The sequence below is a fragment of the Planococcus citri genome, chromosome 4 (genome assembly GCF_950023065.1).
Source record: "Planococcus citri chromosome 4, ihPlaCitr1.1, whole genome shotgun sequence".
NCBI lineage: Eukaryota > Metazoa > Arthropoda > Insecta > Hemiptera > Pseudococcidae > Planococcus > Planococcus citri.
This window is the reverse complement of record NC_088680.1, coordinates 67,009,844-67,029,562: the sequence shown is the minus strand read 5'-3', so window position 1 is coordinate 67,029,562 and position 19,719 is coordinate 67,009,844. Positions and strand designations below refer to the sequence as shown.

General features: G+C 35.5%; 2 protein-coding genes and 1 long non-coding RNA gene across 7 annotated transcripts; 2 read left to right on the top strand and 1 right to left on the bottom strand.

Annotated features, from left to right (window-relative positions):
• Window positions 1–1,711: 1,711 nt before the first annotated feature.
• LOC135845014 (leukocyte elastase inhibitor-like) lies at window positions 1,712–7,946 on the top strand. The gene is made up of 6 exons (XM_065363454.1): window positions 1,712–1,862; window positions 5,996–6,100; window positions 6,179–6,372; window positions 6,478–6,684; window positions 6,754–6,894; window positions 6,979–7,946. Exons 2-6 carry the CDS (start codon window positions 5,996–5,998, stop codon window positions 7,568–7,570), a joined length of 1,239 nt encoding a protein of 412 aa, XP_065219526.1. The 5' UTR covers window positions 1,712–1,862; the 3' UTR covers window positions 7,571–7,946.
• Window positions 7,916–19,717, top strand: LOC135845012 (serpin B13-like). Of its 5 annotated transcripts, XM_065363448.1 has the most exons (8): window positions 7,916–8,057; window positions 15,921–16,034; window positions 16,387–16,824; window positions 17,318–17,455; window positions 18,223–18,425; window positions 18,501–18,725; window positions 18,841–18,978; window positions 19,055–19,717. In XM_065363448.1, the coding sequence occupies exons 3-8, from the start codon at window positions 16,822–16,824 to the stop codon at window positions 19,638–19,640; spliced, it is 1,293 nt and encodes a 430-aa protein (XP_065219520.1). In that variant the 5' UTR covers window positions 7,916–8,057; window positions 15,921–16,034; window positions 16,387–16,821; the 3' UTR covers window positions 19,641–19,717. The 5 variants fall into 5 exon arrangements, with proteins under 5 accessions (XP_065219520.1, XP_065219522.1, XP_065219521.1 ...); XM_065363450.1 differs by lacking the exon at window positions 15,921–16,034 and having other exon boundaries at window positions 16,520–16,824; XM_065363449.1 differs by lacking the exon at window positions 15,921–16,034.
• Window positions 17,093–18,306, bottom strand: LOC135845017 (uncharacterized). Its single transcript, XR_010558691.1, has 2 exons — window positions 18,171–18,306; window positions 17,093–17,739 (listed from the first exon to the last, which is right to left on the bottom strand). It is a non-coding gene; the product is annotated as an uncharacterized LOC135845017 (long non-coding RNA).
• Window positions 19,718–19,719: the final 2 nt, after the last annotated feature.

Sequence of the window (19,719 nt, the reverse complement as noted above, 5' to 3'; positions counted from 1 at the left end):
TTTCAAGTCATTTTGGAGACTCCAGCGACCTTTTGAAATTTTTTTTGGAGCTTCCAGTAGATTTTGAAAATTAAATATCATCAAATTGAGTTGAAAAGCCGAAATTCATTCTGTAAACTAATTTCAATACGTTATGAAGTCGATTGCAGGCAGATTTCAAGTCGTTTTGGAGCCTCCGGCGACTTTTTGGAAACTACTGGAGCCTCCAGCAGATTTTCAATGCTTGAAACTTTCATAAAATATTACCGAACAGAGTTGGAAATCCGAAATTCACTCTGCACTTCAATTTCAACATGTAATTAAGTCGACTGCAGATGGATTCAAGTTATTTTGGAGCCTCCAGCGACTTTCTGAAAATTCCTAGAGCCTCCTGCAGATTTTTGAAACTTGAAATTTCCACAAAATTTCATCGAATGGAGTTGGAAATCCGAAATTCACTCTACACTTCAATTTCAACAAGCTATTAAGTCGACTGCAGATGGATTCAAGTCATTTTGGAGCCTCCAGCGACTTTTTGAAAATTCCTAGAGCCTCTTGCAGATTTTAAAAACTTGAAATTTCCACAAAATTTCATCGAATGGAGTTGGAAAGCCGAAATTCATTCTGCAGGCTATTTCAATACCCTATGAAGTCGACTGCAGGGGGTTTCGAATTGTTTTGAAGCTTTCGGCTATTTTTTGGACCTTCTTGTCCATCTAAGTTTAGCTTTGAATTTCTGAAATCTCTGGCGAATGTTTTTGAAATTACTCGCAAAATTGCCTTTAAAAATCTTTCAAACAGATTTTCTCCAAGCAGCAGTCACCTGCAGGAGTCCTGAACAAGTGAACTACAAAGTTGCACATTATATGACGAGAAATTCCAAATTGCAAAATTTTTCCTAATCTGAGGAACCAAAATCGAGAGACTCGAACTCAAAACCAGACCGATTTGACTTGGAATGACCCCATCTTTCATCTCATCACACTTTGATTTTCGTAATTATTCAATTAGAAAATTTCACATCTTTTCACCCAACAACAGAAAAAAATGCACTATCCACCCTTGACACTTCTCACCTCAGAATAGCACCTTCAAAACTGCAAATAATGAAAGAAAAAATACGACAAATAAACATAGCCTACGTACACAACTTCCATACTCTTATCCTCTTTTCACCCAAGGGCGTTTGAAAATTCCGCCGCCGCGCCGATTAATTAATAAGCCGCTCGTATTATCACGTCTACAGCGAGTAAATAAAAACAAGATTAATATCACCCAACTTTTCGTTAATCGCACCAAAAAACCGATAGATAACCCCACGTGGATCATCCTAATTATTTTCTAATAATACCTAATCGAAACAATAATCGTGAAATTATCGCCGATGAAGTCGATTATGTAGGTACCTATTTGTTTATTTTCCAAAGTTTCCACGCGCCACAAAGAAAATAGGTATGGGTGCCCTAAGTGCCCGATGCCCGGTCAGTCTCTGTCTCTCTCTCTCTACCTCATATTATACCGGTTCAGCGACCACTTTTCTCAGAATAAGGAATATTTTGGCAATGCCAAATGCCAATATCGCGTATCGCAATTCGCAGGCCAATTTCTTTATCGTATCATTATATTGTTCCCAAAATAACCATAATAGAATAATTTATCAGTCTCGAATCGTAAACAATAATTCATTTCCTAATTCCAAACGTCATTTTTTGAGGTATATAAAAAGCCTGGACTCGATATGCAATATTCATTTATATGCAAAAATCCACCTGTTTAGTGAGATTACTTATTCGCGACTCGACTCGTATTAGCTATTTTTTTTTTAAATCGACGTGTGTATTCTCTGAAATCCGAACCTCGTACTAGACGATTTATATGCAAAGGTACTACTTAATAATATGATATAGCTGTATTTACGATATTACCTATTTATTCTAATCGCGACACCGGCTATTATTTTTACTTTCTTTACCGTTATATGTAGTTAGACTGAGTTTTAAATTATTTGACATGTTCGGTTTATCAGTGTTTCTTTTTTTTTTTTCGCGAAGGATAATACAATTAAACACTCGTAAATTATGGCTACTTAACGTTCGAAACTGACTCATTTTCATTTCTATTTTTTGAAAGTGAATATATTAAATGAAAAAATATAGGTAACGCGATAAAATTTTATGTCGTGAAAGGAGGGCAGTAGGTGTCTAGCTGCTTGAGTAAAATTTTAAAATAATTTAAAATTGGTATCCTAAGTTTCAAACATGCTCAGATTATAGATCAGTTGAGGTATTTCAAGGGTGCGTTCAATAAGGGTGGTTTCAATGCTGACTTTTTCGCATTCCAATCGGAATTATAGCCTCTCTCCATCCTCCCCCCCACCAAAAGAAGTCGTAAGAAATCAATTTAGTAGCTCTCTTCGTCCAGTTTTTGATTAAAAATTCAGGTTTACTCAAAATATTATCATTTTGGTATTTGAGGAAATGCTCAAAATGGGCATTTTTTTCTATCCAGATTCCTAAAATAAATTTTCAATGCAGGGATACGAAAATTTTCCCAAAAGTTTCTCTAGGTAATACCAACATAAAAATCAAAAAATTTGAATATATTACGACAAAAATTTTTGAAGCCAAAATTTTGAAAAAAAAATGATTTTCTGCACAAGTTGTGATAGTTAGAAATTTGTCAGGGACACAATTTTCAAATCAAAAAAAAGTTTTTAATTAACCCAAAAAGATCATTTTTTGGGCTCCAAGGAATCCCAAAGTTTTGAATGAAAAATTAATTCTGGAAACTACTGAGTATTATTTTTAAAAACTTTTTTTTTAGCGTTAAATATAAACATTATGCGAGGTGATTTTCCTATTTTCGACTTTCAGGGACAGAAATGGGGAGGGGGGGGTTCAATTTTCGGAAAATTTCGGAATCACCATTTTGAACCTACCCCTTCAAACCCCGCTGTGATTGTTAAAAACCGGTCGCTAAATGAGAACCAATGAACCGGTTTCGAAATGTGATTACACAGAATTGTGTAATTTTTAACGCCCTACAACTTTTGTTTCAATCTTTTTTCTCGATTTTTAATTTTTAGGAAATTTTTGTCAACTGGTTGCAAATTAATGAACCGGTTTGAAAATCTGATCAGCAAAAATGGTTCAATTTTTCACGCTCTACAACTTTTGTTTCGAGCTTTTTTCTCGATTTTTACTTTTTAGACAATTTCTGTCAACTGGTTGCAAATCAATAAACCGGTTTGAAAATCTGATCAGCGAAAATGGTTCAATTTTTCACGCTCTACAACTTTTGTTTCGAGCTTTTTTCTCGATTTTTACTTTTTAGGCAATTTCTGTCAACTGGTTACAAATTAATGAACCGGTTTGAAAATCTGATCAGCAAAAATGGTTCAATTTTTCACGCTCTACAACTTTTGTTTTCGAGCTTTTTTCTCGATTTTTACTTTTTAGGCAATTTTTGTCAACTGGTTGCAAATTGATGAACCGGTTTGAAAATCTGATCAGCAAAAATGGTTCAATTTTTCACGCTCTACAACTTTTGTTTTCGAGCTTTTTTCTCGATTTTTCATTTTTAGACAATTTTTGTCAACTGGTTGCAAATTAATGAACTGGTTTGAAAATCTGATCAGCAAAGATGGTTCAATTTTTCGCGCTCTACAACTTTTGTTTTCGAGCTTTTTTCTCGATTTTTACTTTTTAGGCAATTTTTGTCAACTGGTTGCAAATTAATGAACCGGTTTGAAAATCTGATCAGCAAAAATGGTTCAATTTTTCACGCTCTACAACTTTTGTTTCGAGCTTTTTTCTCGATTTTTACTTTTTAGGCAATTTTTGTCAACTGGTTGCAAATTAATGAACCGGTTTGAAAATCTGATCAGCGAAAATGGTTCAATTTTTCACGCTCTACAACTACTGTTTCAAGCTTTTTTCTCGATTTTTCATTTTTAGACAATTTTTGTCAACTGGTTGCAAATTAATGAACCGGTTTGAAAATATGATCAGCGAAAATAGTACAATTTTTCACGCCCCATAACTTTTGTTTCAAGCTTTTTTATCTATCTCCAATTTTAAGGCGATTGTCAAAAACTGGTTGCTAAATGCGAACCAATGAACCGGTTTCAAAATGTGACTAGACCGAATTGTGTAATTTTTCACGCTCTAGAACTTTTGTTTCAAGCTTTTTTCTCGATTTTCAATTTCTAGTCAATTTTTGTCAACTGGTTGCAAATTAATGAACTGGATGCAAATTAATGAACTGGCTGCAAATTAATGAACCGGTTTAAAAATCTGATCAGCGAAAATGGTTCAATTTTTCACGCTCTACAATTTTTTTTTCGAGCTTTTTTCTCGATTTTTCATTTTTAGACAACTTTTGTCAACTGGTTGCAAATTAATGAACCGGTTTGAAAATATGATCAGCGAAAATAGTACAATTTTTCACGCCCCACAACTTTTGTTTCAAGCTTTTTTATCTATCTACAATTGTTGGGTATTTTTTGTCAACTGGTTGCAAATCGATGAACCGGTTTCAAAAAATTCATATCACGTTTATGTCGCCTTAGTGTGTAGAATACATTCCGCCAATAAAAACCGGTTTGAATTTTGATCAAACCAGTTTTTCAAATTGTGGAAACCCTGTGCATGGGCCTGAAATGTTCAAATTCGTAATTTCGAACCTTTTTTTTAAAGCCCCTCTTTGGGCGCCCCTAAAAAAGGTGTTTACGCATATTTTTCAAATAAATTAGAGAATTTACATTCGAAACACACTAATAGCAAGTGCTCGATAATTTTTCATTTGATTTTTCTTGTAACTTTCGTAATTGAGATTTTTTGTGTCAAATTCTGAGATTTTACTCTTCGAAAAAAAATCACGTTTTTGCGATTTCAACGAAGTACATAAAATTTCAGAATTTCACATTTGAGCACAAAAAGCTCAATTATGAAAATTTGTAGACTTCATAATTCGTACTTTTAGTATGAGAGAAAAGGTATTTTCCGTGTATTTTCAACCAATTTTATATCAAATCCCACAGTAAGTTTCAACAAAACAGAACAAATTTTCATCAGTATATTTTTCTGACCAGTTGTCTTAATATTTTGAGTGAAATTTATGTAGATAAGTATTTCTCTCATTTGTTCATTTTGGAAAACGAGCAAGTTTTCAAAAAAATGATATTTTTCATAATGGACCTTAGAACGACCTTGAAACTCGATTTCCAAAATAATTTTTTTTTAAATAAAAATTTCCACCATCAATCTCTCTAATTTTCACCAAAAAATTTTTCACTTTGAAAATTATGCCACTCCAACGTTTGTACTTGATTGTGACAACTTGTGCAGAAAATAATTTTTTATTTTTTCTCAAAATTTTGGATTTTGAGTTCAAATATTTTTGACGTCATATAATTCAAAATTTTATGATTTTTATGTTGGTATTATCTATGGAAACTTTTCGGAAAATGTTGGTATCCCTGCATTGAAAATTTATTTCAGAAATCTGGATAGAAAAAATGTTCATTTTGAGCATTTCCTCAAACTTCCAAAATTAAATTTTGAGTAAACCTCAATTTTTTTTTAAATCTGCTCAACAAAGTTATACTCTTTCCCATTTTAATGAAATTTTTCTGTTTTCATTTATTAGATTCTTCTCGGGTCTCAAAGGGTAAAGACCAGAATGAGGCTGGGACTGCCTCTGCCCATAATTTACTAAATTAGGGGAGAGGGAGGGAGAAATTATTCCAAAGCGATCTGACCTAATTTATCTGCGTACTTCTTGACAAATTTGAAAAATCCAGAAATATCTCGTCACAGCAGGGATCCCTTTTTGAATTTCATTTCGATCTGCAGCACATTCCAAAAAAAAAAAAACTCATTTCACTGAAAAAAAAATCAAGCTCAGCCTCAAAAACGATCATTCAAACTAAAAACGGAATCCAGTTCTCAAAAAAAAACCTCCACGATCTCATCTTCGTCAACTAATCCAAATCCATCATTCGTAAACATTTCAGATGCATCTCTCTTTACGAATCGCGAGCATAATAGCTCTCCTATTCTCATCATGTTCGGCAATGGTTCGTTTCCAAGTGAAAAATAATCCTCAGAATTTCAAACAAGTTCGTATACTTATACAGAAGCGATCTCCTTCAAGTAATAATCCAATCGAATAATCTTCCGTTTAAATTTCCAAACAGGTAATCGACGAAAGCATCTTTAATTTCGGCCTAAACTTGAATAAATTGCTCGTCCAACACGCTGATCAAGGAGAAAACGTGATATTTTCGCCAATTGGCATCTACGCTTCGTTAGCATTGACTCATCTGGGATCGAATGGTGAAACGAGGAAAGAAATAGGCAACGTTATGGGCTTACCGAGTGACTCGGAGATGTGAGTATTTCTTGGAAAAATTCAAAACATTATTATTATAATACATAGGTAGGTACCTACCTACGTGATATTAATTCTCGTATACTTCGAACGAATTGTTCTCAGAACTTATAAATTGCACGAAAATCTGGGCGATATGTTTAAAAATTTACAAATCGGTGTCAACGCTAATGTGAGCTTCGCCAACGGAATATTTCTACAAAATGGACTCCAATTGAAGACCAGCTTCCAAAACCAACTGAAATCTTATTACAATAATCAATACGTAAATGTGGATTTCAACTCTCAAGACGTTATCGAAAAAATAAACAGGTAAAGAAGCTCGAACGAAACTAATTTCAAATTCTTCGAACGAGTCAATAATTCAAATTCGTTCCGCAGCTGGTTCTCAGTCCACACTCACGATAAAATCCAACATTTCTTCGAAGAAGGAATACCTCACGATACCAGACTTCTGTTGGCCAATGCTCTATGCTTCTGTAGCGATTGGGATCAAGTTTTCCCCACTGAAACAACTCAACAGTAAGACTTAACCCTTCAAATTTTTCCAATCTAACCTTACAAAATGACCAAATCTCACTCTTTTCCTCTGCATTTCACCTACAGGGAAACTTTCGAAACAGGAACCGGCGACCACGAATCGATCAACATGATGCACAAGACAGACACAGTGCCTTACTACTACAACCAAGAATACCACTTCGAATCCGTAGCAATCCCTTACAAACAAAGCGAATACCTCATGTACGTCATCCTCCCCCAAGAAGGCCAAACATTGAAAAACCTCAGCGATATTTTCACCTATCAACAAATCCAACAAATCATCAACGAATCTACCTCGACCGTTGTCGACATCAAAGTGCCTCAAATCAAGATCAAAACCAGCGATAAAATCAAACAAATTTTACAACAACTCGGCCTCAATCAATTATTCGAAACTCCCGACCTGAGCAACATGATCGATCAATCGAACCTGAAACTCAGCCAAGTGAGTTACTCGCTCGAAATCCAGGTTGACGAACAAGGTACAGATGTTTGCGCCGGAACCGCTCAACAGTACAAAGTACACGATCAACAGGTACAATTTGTCGACGCTCAGAAGCAATTCTACTTGCAAAAGCCTTTCATGTTCTTCGTTTATCATCCGGCTACCAAATGCGTTCTATTTTACGGCAATGTTTATCAACTTTCTCAGTAAGATAACGAATTTTTTTCCCTTTAAATAGGTAGAGGTACTCATTTTATCGTCGATCGAGTTGAAATATTATTACGTTTTCGAACGTACCTATACACAATAATAATAATATATTGATAAATTATTCCTTCTTTCCCGTGTCCCCCTTCATCACCTCCCCGAGTATTGCGCTTACGCCAAAGTTTAAGCATGTGAAGTGGCGAGGCGCAGTACTATACATATTTACTGTATGACGATTCGTGTAATGTAATAATATTCATTTCTAAAGTGTTAGGTTATTATCGTAAAAATTCAATTTTTCCGGTGAAATTTTTTCGTCATTTGTAATTCTAAAACAATATTGCAACGTAATAAATACATTATTTTAAAAGCATAATAATATGGTTTTTTCGGTTTATTTTTTCACGTATCGACCAAATTTTAAAGAAAAGTGGTGTTCGATTAATCTAGCATTACGTTCAGGTTGAATTATCGAGAGAAAATTTCGATGGTAAGTAGGACCTAATTTATAAAAAAATAGGTACTCCGATTGACCTGTATTATCTGATTCGTTTGGTGCTAAATTTGATTAAGTTGGATTTCAACCTTGAGACGTATCCAGATCGGTGTTGTTTAATGCTAATTTCATTTCTGTCTCAGTGCCAGAGCATTTTTGGTTGAAATTATACGAAATACTGAAAAAGTGAATATACATTGAGCATAAAATCGATTTTAGAGAATGATCTGTCCCCCTCCATTCTTCAATCTAATAATTTTTCTTCTTAACGGTTGAAAAAATTTGTGAAAATTTGGCACGACATGTGACATGTTGATCCAATAATTTAAAATGGCCAGATTCGAATATCCATTTTTTTTTTGATTTGAGTCTTAAACAATGTACCTAGTATTTCCAGCCACCATTTTGAAAAAAAAAATCTGTGAGGGGAGGGAGAGACTGAGGGGTCGATTCAAAAAATAAATGCATACGAACATATATTTAGAAAAAAATTCAATTCAATGCTGTCTCGGATTACTTGAAATTGACACAATATCACACCACGTTTGCACGGATTTTTTCAAATTTTTTTGAAAATAGGGTGGGGGGGTGAAAGGGTATGGATAAGTCCTAAAACCAAAAATTAGGCAGAAATTTCTACTCACAAAAGGCCTCACACCTGATTTTAAATTTTTAGACTGAAATTCCGATTGCACTAAAGAACATGGAGGAGCTGGGGGGGGGGGGGTCGTTGAAAAGCAGAACTGGTATTCAAACTCAGCACCTTCAAATTCGGAAAAATCTATACGTCAGCACGCTTGTGAATTTTTTTTTGGAATTTTGATCACGAAAGGGGCCCCCTTGTGCCCTTTTGGGACCTGGCTGAAAGGAAGGGGGTGAAGGGGGTCGTGTTTAAAATTATTTTAAAACAAAAAATTTTCGAAAAGAGGACCAAAATTTTAAAAAAATCTTTACTCTGATACCTATTGATTCTTAAAAGCTCATTTTCATTTTCTGCACTCATCATAAAAAGTTAAGCTAGAACTCTCACTTAAAAAATTTGATTCTCAGATGTTAAAACTTTCATCGTTGATTTTGAATTTCCTGCGAGTTGGACTGAGCTCCTTGAATTTTAAAACTTTATACTTCAAAGCAATTGGATTCGGAGCAAATCTGTTCGATAAGTTTCAAAAAGCTCAAAGCCAGACTATTCAACTCCCAAAATGGCATTTCGATATTCTTGATACAAAACAAGATCCCTCCTCCTTCTCTTCTTCCAACCAATTTTTGAGCCAAAATCTGAAAAATTCAAAACCAAACAGGCATATCGATTGATCCAAATTTGAACACATTGAATTAGAATATCAGCTCATATTTTTTTAGATTTGACTCATCCAGCTCCTACGTCTTTCCAGATCCCATTTTGAAAAAAAAATAGCGAATCAGAAATCAGAAAGGAGGGGGTAGACGGAGGGATCGACTCAGAAAAATGAATAGAAATTCGAATCAAAAAGCCTCGAATAATTTCAACTCGACATACCCATCATATTTTCGTAATTTTTAGAGTTTCTTTCCAAGGGGTGGGAGGGGGGGGGGGGGTAAAATGGCATCGATAATTTTGAAAACTTTTCAAAATGATTGTGGAGCGAAGCCTGAAGAAAGACTAAATAAGAGGCCATTCTAAAAAGTTGAAACTAAAAATTACATTTTTAAATGCATATTCCAGGGCTTGTACTTAATTTTTTTCAAAACAGGAATATAATGCAAAAAAAAAAAGAATCGTTCTATAGTCCAGGAAAAATAGCATTCCATTGGGAAAAATGGGGGAGAAAGCTGAATTTTGGTATACTGGTCCATTTTTTTGTGCTGAACACGAATCCGATGAGTCCCCGGTCGTCCCTGGTGTGCGTTCTCCCCTATTGTGGATCTAAGCCCCCCAAAACCAGTTTTTTGCAATTTTCTCCCCCGCATTGCATTTTAGCGAGAAATAGGTGGTCGGATAAGAATCTACGTCAAATTTCCGATCTAGTGATATATCAACTTTCTTTCTACCCCCAAGGGGGGTGGAACCACAACCATTCAAAAAAGGGGGTTCCCCAAAAAATACATAAGGGCTGTAGGCGCCTAAGAGGGGTGAAATGGTCCCCAAAAGCGTTTAACATGAAAGGTGGGTACCATAGAGAAACCTCTGCGCAAAAAATTTCAGATCCACACCCCCTACCCTTTTTGCGGAGCCCCCCTTTTTGAAATTTCAGTAGCACTTTTCTCAGCCCCATTTCAACCGATTTTGAAAATTTTTCTGGAAGTTATGTATATCCTTGATAGGTATTCACACAAAAATTTTCAACCCCCTCCCCTCAAATTTACCTCTCAAAATGGCGTTTTTTTCATTTTTTTATGCCTATTAACAATCAAGATTGCGAGGTACAATTTTGTAAACACGTTTTTTGGATGTATTTTTGGCCCCCAAACATCATATACTATATTAGAAATTTTTGCTTTGGTGCGCCGTGGTGAAAACTTGGAATAATGTATCGTAGGGGGGTGGGGGGTGAAATGGGAATTTTGAAAAAAATAACTATCAATGAGTAGGGTATCGTTTTCATATGATTCGATACCGCTGAGCACGAATATGACCTCAGATTTTCTGCTACACTCACCTACCCCTCTCCAGAGCCCCTTAGCCCCCCTCAATTTTCACGATTTTCGAAATATAGTTATTTTGATGATGTTGGTGTCGTTTTCATATAATTCGATACCGCTGAGCACGAATATGACCTCTGATTTTCTGCTACAATCACTTACCCCTCTCCAGAGCCCCTCAGTCCCCTCAATTTTCACGATTTTCGAAATAAAGTTATTTTCGTGACATTGGTGTCGTTTTCATATGATTCGATACCGCTGAGCACGAATATGACCTCTGATTTTCTGCTACAATCACTTACCCCTCTCCAGAGCCCCTCAGCCCCCTCAATTTTCACAATTTTCGAAATAAAGTTATTTTCGTGATGTTGGTTTCATTGCTGTGGGAAAATTACATAAGTTCATTGTTATTGTACATACAATTTCTCGTAGAATAAGTTATAGCACATGGCTCCCCCTCGGAGGGGGGTCGACCCTTGAATTTTTTTCCACGCAGAAAATGTGATTTTTTATGTAGGTAGTTAAAATACATACTCATACATACTCAAGTTACAGTTATCATGAATAATTATTATGCCACACATGCTCCGCATACCTATACAGTGCAGTACACATACAGATTTGTTGCGTTTTCTGCGTGGAAAAAAAGTCAAGGGTCCAACCCCCTCGAGGGGGAGCCATGTGCTGTAGCTTATTCTACGAGAAATTGTATGTACAATAACAATGAACTTATGTAATTTTCCCACAGCAATGAAACCAACATCAAAAAAACTTTATTTCGAAAATCGTGAAAAATGAGGGGGGGCTGAGGGAGTCTGGAGAGGGGTAGGTGATTGTAGCAGGAAATCTGAGGTCATATTCGTGCCCAGCGATATCGAATCATATGAAAACGACACCAACGTCATCAAAATAACTTTATTTTGAAAATTCGTGAAAATTGAGGGGGGGCTGAGAGGGGTCTGGAGAGGGGTAGGTGAGTGTAGCAGAAAATCTGAGGTCATATTCGTGCTCAGTGGTATCGAATCATATGAAAACGACACCAATGTCATCAAAATAACTATATTTCGAAAATCGTGAAAATTGAGGGGGGCTAAGGGGCTCTGGAGAGGGGTAGGTGAGTGTAGCAGAAAATCTGAGGTCATATTCGTGCTCAGCGGTATCGAATCATATGAAAACGATACCCTACTCATTGATAGTTATTTTTTTCAAAATTCCCATTTCACCCCCCACCCCCCTACGATACATTATTCCAAGTTTTCACCACGGCGCACCAAAGCAAAAATTTCTAATATAGTATATGATGTTTGGGGGCCAAAAATACATCCAAAAAACGTGTTTACAAAATTGTACCTCGCAATCTTGATTGTTAATAGGCATAAAAAAATGAAAAAAACGCCATTTTGAGAGGTAAATTTGAGGGGAGGGGGTTGAAAATTTTTGTGTGAATACCTATCAAGGATATACATAACTTCCAGAAAAATTTTCAAAATCGGTTGAAATGGGGCTGAGAAAAGTGCTACTGAAATTTCAAAAAGGGGGGCTCCGCAAAAAGGGTAGGGGGTGTGGATCTGAAATTTTTTGCGCAGAGGTTTCTCTATGGTACCCACCTTTCATGTTAAACGCTTTTGGGGACCATTTCACCCCTCTTAGGCGCCTACAGCCCTTATGTATTTTTTGGGGAACCCCCTTTTTTGAATGGTTGTGGTTCCACCCCCCTTGGGGGTAGAAAGAAAGTTGATATATCACTAGATCGGAAATTTGACGTAGATTCTTATCCGACCACCTATTTCTCGCTAAAATGCAATGCGGGGGAGAAAATTGCAAAAAACTGGTTTTGGGGGGCTTAGATCCACAATAGGGGAGAACGCACACCAGGGACGACCGGGGACTCATCGGATTCGTGTTCAGCACAAAAAAATGGACCAGTATACCAAAATTCAGCTTTCTCCCCCATTTTTCCCAATGACCCTTTTTTTTCATCTAATTTTCCTGGACTACTAATCAAAATCTTGAAATGAAACTATATCGGGACTTTGATAATTAATTTTGGTAAAAATCTGATACAGTTTTTGTCAAAAAAGTGAGACTGTTTCTCAACTTCTTGCCAAAAAACGAGACTTTTCGAAAATTTCTGAGAAAAGAGTCAATGTTAAATACTGGAATTTTTTTTGCAAGAAACGCGATAAGTTTTCACAAATTTGTAGACTAAAAAAATAGACTTTATGGAAATTTTGACAAATCATGAGACTTTTTGAAATTTTTGGCAGAACGCAAGACTATGATAATTTTAGAAAAAGGAGAGTCTCTGAAGCAATTTAAAGCAAGAAAGTGGCACTTTGGCAGTTTATAAAAGAAAAATGGAAATTTTTCGCAATTGCAGCTGTGAGACTTTTTAGCAATTCTGATAAAAAGTGAACAATTTTTCAATTTTGGGGAAAAAGCAGAAGTTTTTGGCAATTGCTGGCAAAAAATAATGCTTTTTCGAAAATTTCGTCAATAAAGGGAGACATTTTCACAACCTTTGATTTTTTGAAAAAACGACATTTTAAGGCAGTTTTCGGAAAAATATAGGTAATTTAAAATAGTATAAATTGAAATGGGGGCAGTGGCACTGGATGGGTGTGGATGAGGGTAGAGCTAAATTGGAGTTCATATTCGTGTTCAGGGTGTTTGATTCGTATGAAAACGACACCAATATAATGAAAATAGCTCAACTTTTAATATAGTAAAAATTGATGGGGGGCTGAGGCACTGGAGGGGTGTGGATGAGGGTAGCATAAAATTTGACTTCATATTCGTGTTCGGGGTGTTTGATTCATATGAAAACGACACTAATATTATTATATAGCTCAACTTTTAATATAGTAAAAGTTGAGGGGGGCAGAGGCACCGGAGGGGTGTGGATGAGGGTGGCATAAAATTGGACGTCATATTCGTGTTCGGGAGGATCGATTCATGTGGAAACAACACCTCGTTTACCAAAAACAATAATTTACACCAGAATCCATTTTTTACCCCTTCTCTGTAAGTAAGTTTTTCCAATTTTTGACCACGGCCCACCAAAAATTTTTTTTTGAAAAAAGTATAAGTTTTTTAGGGGTCAAAAACACACTTAAAAATGCTATTCCCATTTTTGTGCCGAATCATGGTTATCGCTAAAACGGGCAAACAAATCTAAAAACCGCCATTTTGAGAGGAAAATATGAGGGGAGGGGGGGTGAAATTTTTTGTGGGGATACTTCTTATAGATATTTACAACATACCGAAAAATTTAAAAAATCTGTTCACATGGGGCTGAGAAAATTTTTTTTATTGTAATTTCAGAAATGGGAGGGTTTCTCAAAAACGGGGGGGGGGTCTGGGGGTCTGAAACTTTCGTGACGGAAGGTGCTCAAGGGTACCCACCTTCCATGCAAATATCAACCCTGAATTTAGCAATTTTTTCAAGAAATTGGATTTTTTTAAAACTTTGACAAAAGGCAAGCATTTTTAAATTTTTTGGAAAAAAATGATATTTGAACAGTTGAAATTTTTGAATTTTTTTGAAATAAAAAAAGTACCAAAATTCAACGACTACAAATCATTTTATAGAATCGACATGATTACAATTTAAATACTATACGATGTCATCATGATTTTTGAATTTTTTTTCAAAATGATGATATATGTAGGGAGAGCTGAAGAGACACCCTAAGGGGTTAAAACCAAAAAATAAACCCATTCAAATTCAACGATCACGAATTATTAAAAATTGTCATTTCACAAATCACGTTTTCATAATTTTTCAAAATGAGAAAACGATCAAGGAGGGCCCCGAGAGGGGTCAAATCTTAAAAATTAATTGATATTCAAATTTTGGGTACCTAGACTTACGATACTTATCAAACGTATTTTTCCTTTTCTGAAAAAAAATAAAATAAAGAATCAAAAAATCACTACTTTTCGACAGGTAGGTATTTTCTTGAAAATTTCCTAAGACACCCCCCCCCCCACCCCAAAAAACATACCTGCAACACACAACTAGATCAAAAAATGAAACAAAAAATTTTTGGTCTTTTTAGAAAAAATGAACATTTTGCGAATTTTTTCAACAAAAATTTTACATCTTTGTCATTTTAAATTTTTTTACTACTTTTTGACTTGGAATAATCAACCATGTGATACCCTGAGATTTAATAAGACCTCAAAAATTTCAAATATTCTTCAAAATTGGATGCAGGGACATTGAGGCGTTTGATGAGTCCTATTTTAAACGTCAGAACACATGTAGAAAAGTTTTTTTTTTTGAATTTTGATCTTTAGGGGTTTTGAAACCCTTCAGAGATATTAAAACCCATTTTTATAATTAGTTTGTCACAAAAAAAAACACGAGCTTCGGCGTAATTTTTTCAAATTTTTGACCGTCAGCTTCAAAGTTTGAAGTTTTGTAGAGGAACTTCGGAATTATAAAATTCCAATTGCTGATTTTAATAATCTCCTTTCAATTTTTTTACTCAAAAATGCAGAAAAAAATTTGCTCAAAATCAAACTAATATCAAGATTGATCTTATAGGAAAACATTTGAGAGAAATGTGGGGCTCTCAACTTCATTCTGATGCGGATTGATAATAAAAAGATCACCCAGATTCTTGTGACTTTTTAAAATAAAATAATGAAAGTTGAGCTTTTCCATCGGTTTAATATCGGTAGCTTGACTCAACTCAGCTCAGTTCAAGTTCTATAGCCTATTTTGAAACCTCAGCTTTCGAAATCTTTCGCTATTTTCATCAGAATAAATTCCAAAGTGTTGAAAATTAATTATGAAACAACTCGAAATAAGAAAAAAACAATCGAACGAATTGCAAGAATAAATCTAAAACGATTATCTTCTTGACGTCGTTTTTTTAATAGGTAATCTTCTTTATTTATACTCCTCGCTGCTCTCCTTATTTCAATTAAATTTCTACCAAGTGTTCGGAAAAAAATGAACTACTAGGAAAGGAAACATTTTCCCAAAAAAGGTAGGCACATGCTGAAAGGGCATTCAAACAACCAAGAAAACGTAATCATAACCTACTTCGAACCTCTATATGTTAGTATACTGCGATCTACAGGATTAATTTTCTTCCAAAATGAAAATCTTTCAATCTGACAGATAATCTATTACTTCACTGGTATTTATCTTCTAACCAGTAGGTAGACGCTGATTCGTGATAAATGATGTAATAATTCTGTTTGCTATAAACATTGCCCCAGTTTGTGTAGGCGGCTCGAGAAAATAATATGAATCCTCGTGAAAATCCTGTTATCGAAATACCAAATTGAATCTCAATCTAGTTTTGCCCAGAATCTGCAGATGAGTATAAAAAGGTAACTACGATTTTTTTTTCTTCAAATACACGCGAAATCACGGTCATTTCCGAGTAGTCAGCGTCAGCTTGATTTGGAACGTGGTTTTCTACAAATATATAAAAACAGGTTTCATCAACTGAAACGTCACAGTGATTACCAATACTTGATGGGTATTAATAGACCAAGACTACTGCAAAAAGAAGAAAAATAAATCTCATTACTTCGCTAAATTCAAATCGCAATTGCCAATAACTTCAATATATAGGTACCTATAAACCTGGCAAAGAAATTCATTCTATATGTATAAAACTGCACTTCTCGTACTTCTTATACCTAGAATGCTAATCAGCCGGACAATAATTATTTTCAGATAGGCAAAGTGCAGATGGGATGCGAGCTGGAAACCCTTTAACTATTTGGCAAATAATATTCGTAATAGGTAACTCGAGTCTCGCCACTCATTAGGACACTTAGGAGGGTAATTCGAATTACAATGTTAACAGCTTATCCAGTTTTGGAGACAAACAACGAAGACGTGTTGGTCTGATGGTCATATTCGTGTGATCGCGAGCAGCAGAGCAGCAGAGAGAAGAAAAAAAAACCTTAAAACCTATATTGTATAGAGAGACGGAGCGGTGCGCGTCTCTCGAACAGGCAACAACTCATAAAAACTCATTGATATATCAAAACCTTCCGTTGCCAGACGTACGAACGAACGCGATAAACAAGGAAATGTAATTATATTCTCGTCGTCGTCGTCGTATCCGAGCTCGACAAACAATTCGTTTTACTTACTGATGCAAAAATGGTAAGTCACCACACTCGTATAAGTTTAGAATAACACTCTAGCACGTATTTACTTGTTCGAGTTTTATCGTTCGAGTTTTTTTTTTTCAATTTTTTTTTCCTTTTATCTCGTAATCGGTACAAAAATTTATTAATTTTCTCCCAGAGATTAATTAATGAGCTGTGACAAACATCGAATCGCGTGTTTTATCGATTTATCGTGAAAAGTTCATATCGTACAGATTACTATACGTTAATATAAAGTTCTCGCCGGAGATTATTTTCGGAGGTTTAGTCATTTTTTCGATTTTTCAATCCGTAATTGTGCGTTTTTTTCGTCATTGAAGTGCATTCGAATTACGAAAATATTCGCGTTTTTGTGTCTTAAACCGGCATATTCGACGTACATGAGGGTTTTCGCGAATGAAAATAACCCAAGTTATAATTTAAAATTTTCAATTTAATCGCCACACACAGTTGTACGGAAATCATTCAAAGTGTATCTCATATTTCAGGCGAAACATCTCCCGCTGATTTTCATCGTTCTATTGACCGCATTGATCGAATCAATGGTGGGTGATACGAATGCAACTGCACCGCCGCCGTCCCCTTTGACGGAGAGCAAGGCCAAAACCGAAACTGAAGTGGAAGCGGTATGGATTATTTAAATTTTCAAATTAGATCTTCTATTCTGTCCCATTTCCATTATTTTTTGCGAGTGATGAATGACGAGCAATAAATCGAAACGTCTCACTACTCCAAAAAAGCAGATTCGGATCACTGGATCAACTCCTTTGAAAATTTCAGTCAACTGGGTCAAAGTGGAGAGATTTCGGAACGAAGCACATCAAAAAATGGTCCAAATTCTGTGGTTTTCGACACGAATTATCACGATTTTCTGGACCCAATTCGACAAGCTTTCAAAATTGATACAAATCTGAAAAAAAAAACTCAAAAAAAATTTTTAATTCATTTTTTTGAAAAAAAAAAATTGAAAAAAATATGCTTAAAAAATTTAAATCTTCAAAAAACTCGTATCAAGAATCTTCGATGAACACTCGATTCGAATTTCATCATCTTTCATTAATTTGATGAAAATTTAGGTAATATTCAAGGTCAAAAAAGGTGAAAATTTCAAAATTTTCTCCTCATTTCCATCAATCGAATACTTTTATGATTCTAAATCATCTATCAACTTACTTCAATGTTTCTCAGGATTGAACCCCCCCCCCTTCAAATTCCTCACACAAAAAATTGACTAAATCCAAATTTTAATCGAACTTCATCTGCATTCCTCACTCGAACCTATCACAAAACCAATCCTATTTCCTCGATCCAACCTACTCAATCAAAAGGACAGAAACTTACCCCAGAAAGTAACGTTTTTACTCAATACATTGAATTAGTCGTATTTTTGCAGATAGCAGTGGCAGGAATATTGAATTTTACGATGGAATTTCAAAAAATTCTAGGTCACTTGAGTAGTTCCGATGGTAACGTTTTGTTCGCCCCAGTCAACTTGATCGGTACATTGGCTACTCTTCTACTCGGAGCTGATGGCGAATCGAAGAACGAAATTCTACACGTCTTGGGACTAATTTCCGGCCGAAGTTTACTAAACAAGTAATACAATCTGATAAATAATCGATATAACGCTGTTCTGATAACGTGACTGAAACACCGTTCGTTTTTACATAGAGAGGAGAAAATCCACAACACTTTGGGTAAACTGCTGCATAAATTCGTTGCCGAACACGAAAACAATACAGCGATCAAGGTTTTGCTAGCGAATAGTCTTTTCATCGAAAAAAATGCCACCGTGGGAAAGAAATTCATAAAATCGGCTCAAGAATATTACGATAACGAAGTTACTGCAGTCGATTTCGGAGCAGGTGGCAACGCTGCAGTGAATCTCATCAACCAGTAAGTATAACTTCACAATTTCACATCTTGATACTAAACATTTTAGTTAAAGAGTTATTTCTGCGCTTAAAAGCAACAAGTTGCTAATGTTTACCTATTTGTTTACCCTATACAGATGGGCTGCGAATCATACGAATGGTATAATAAATCAAATAATCGAACCTCCATTGATGCCAAATACTCTGATGATTATTGCCAGCACGTTATTCTTCAATGGCGAATGGGATCAGCCTTTTTACGAAAATTCCACTTGGTAAGTTGCAAATTCCAACTAAGCACGAACGTTCCTGAAACGGATGAAACGATTAATCCGATGAATTATTCTACAGGCAACATTTTTACACCGATGACGGTATAATTCAAGTTAAAATGATGGTTAACAAAGGGCCTGCTTTAATTTACGACGATCCAGTGAAGAAATTCTCAGTCTTGGGTATACCGTACAAAGGAAAAGACGTATACATGTATTTAATCCTCCCTTACAAAGATGTGCCGATCCATTCGTTGATAAATATCCTGACTCCGAAGGATATAACCGATATCGCAGCTAAAGCAACCCTCGAGCAAGAAGTCACGTACTTGGTGCCATATTTAGAATTATCCGAAAGCATCAACGTTGAAACAGCTCTCAAACACGCCGGAGTACAAACGCTTTTCGACGCTGATAAAGCTAATTTGAACAATATCGCTAAAGGTATTCATGTAAGCGATGCTATTCATAAAGTCAACTTACATGTGACTGAAGCCGGAAGTACAGGGGCAGCAGCCACGACAATCAGTATCGAAACCAGATTTCCGGATAGAAATGTGTTCAATTTCAACAGGCCGTATGCATTTTACGTGTATCATAAATCGACGACGTTGATTTCATTCTGGGGAACGGTGGCCATCCCAACTCCTCATAAAAAGTTGTGAATTATGTTACGAACAGACCTGTAAATTAATTACTTTCATTATATCGTAATTATTTTAATAAAAGTTATAAAATTCAACG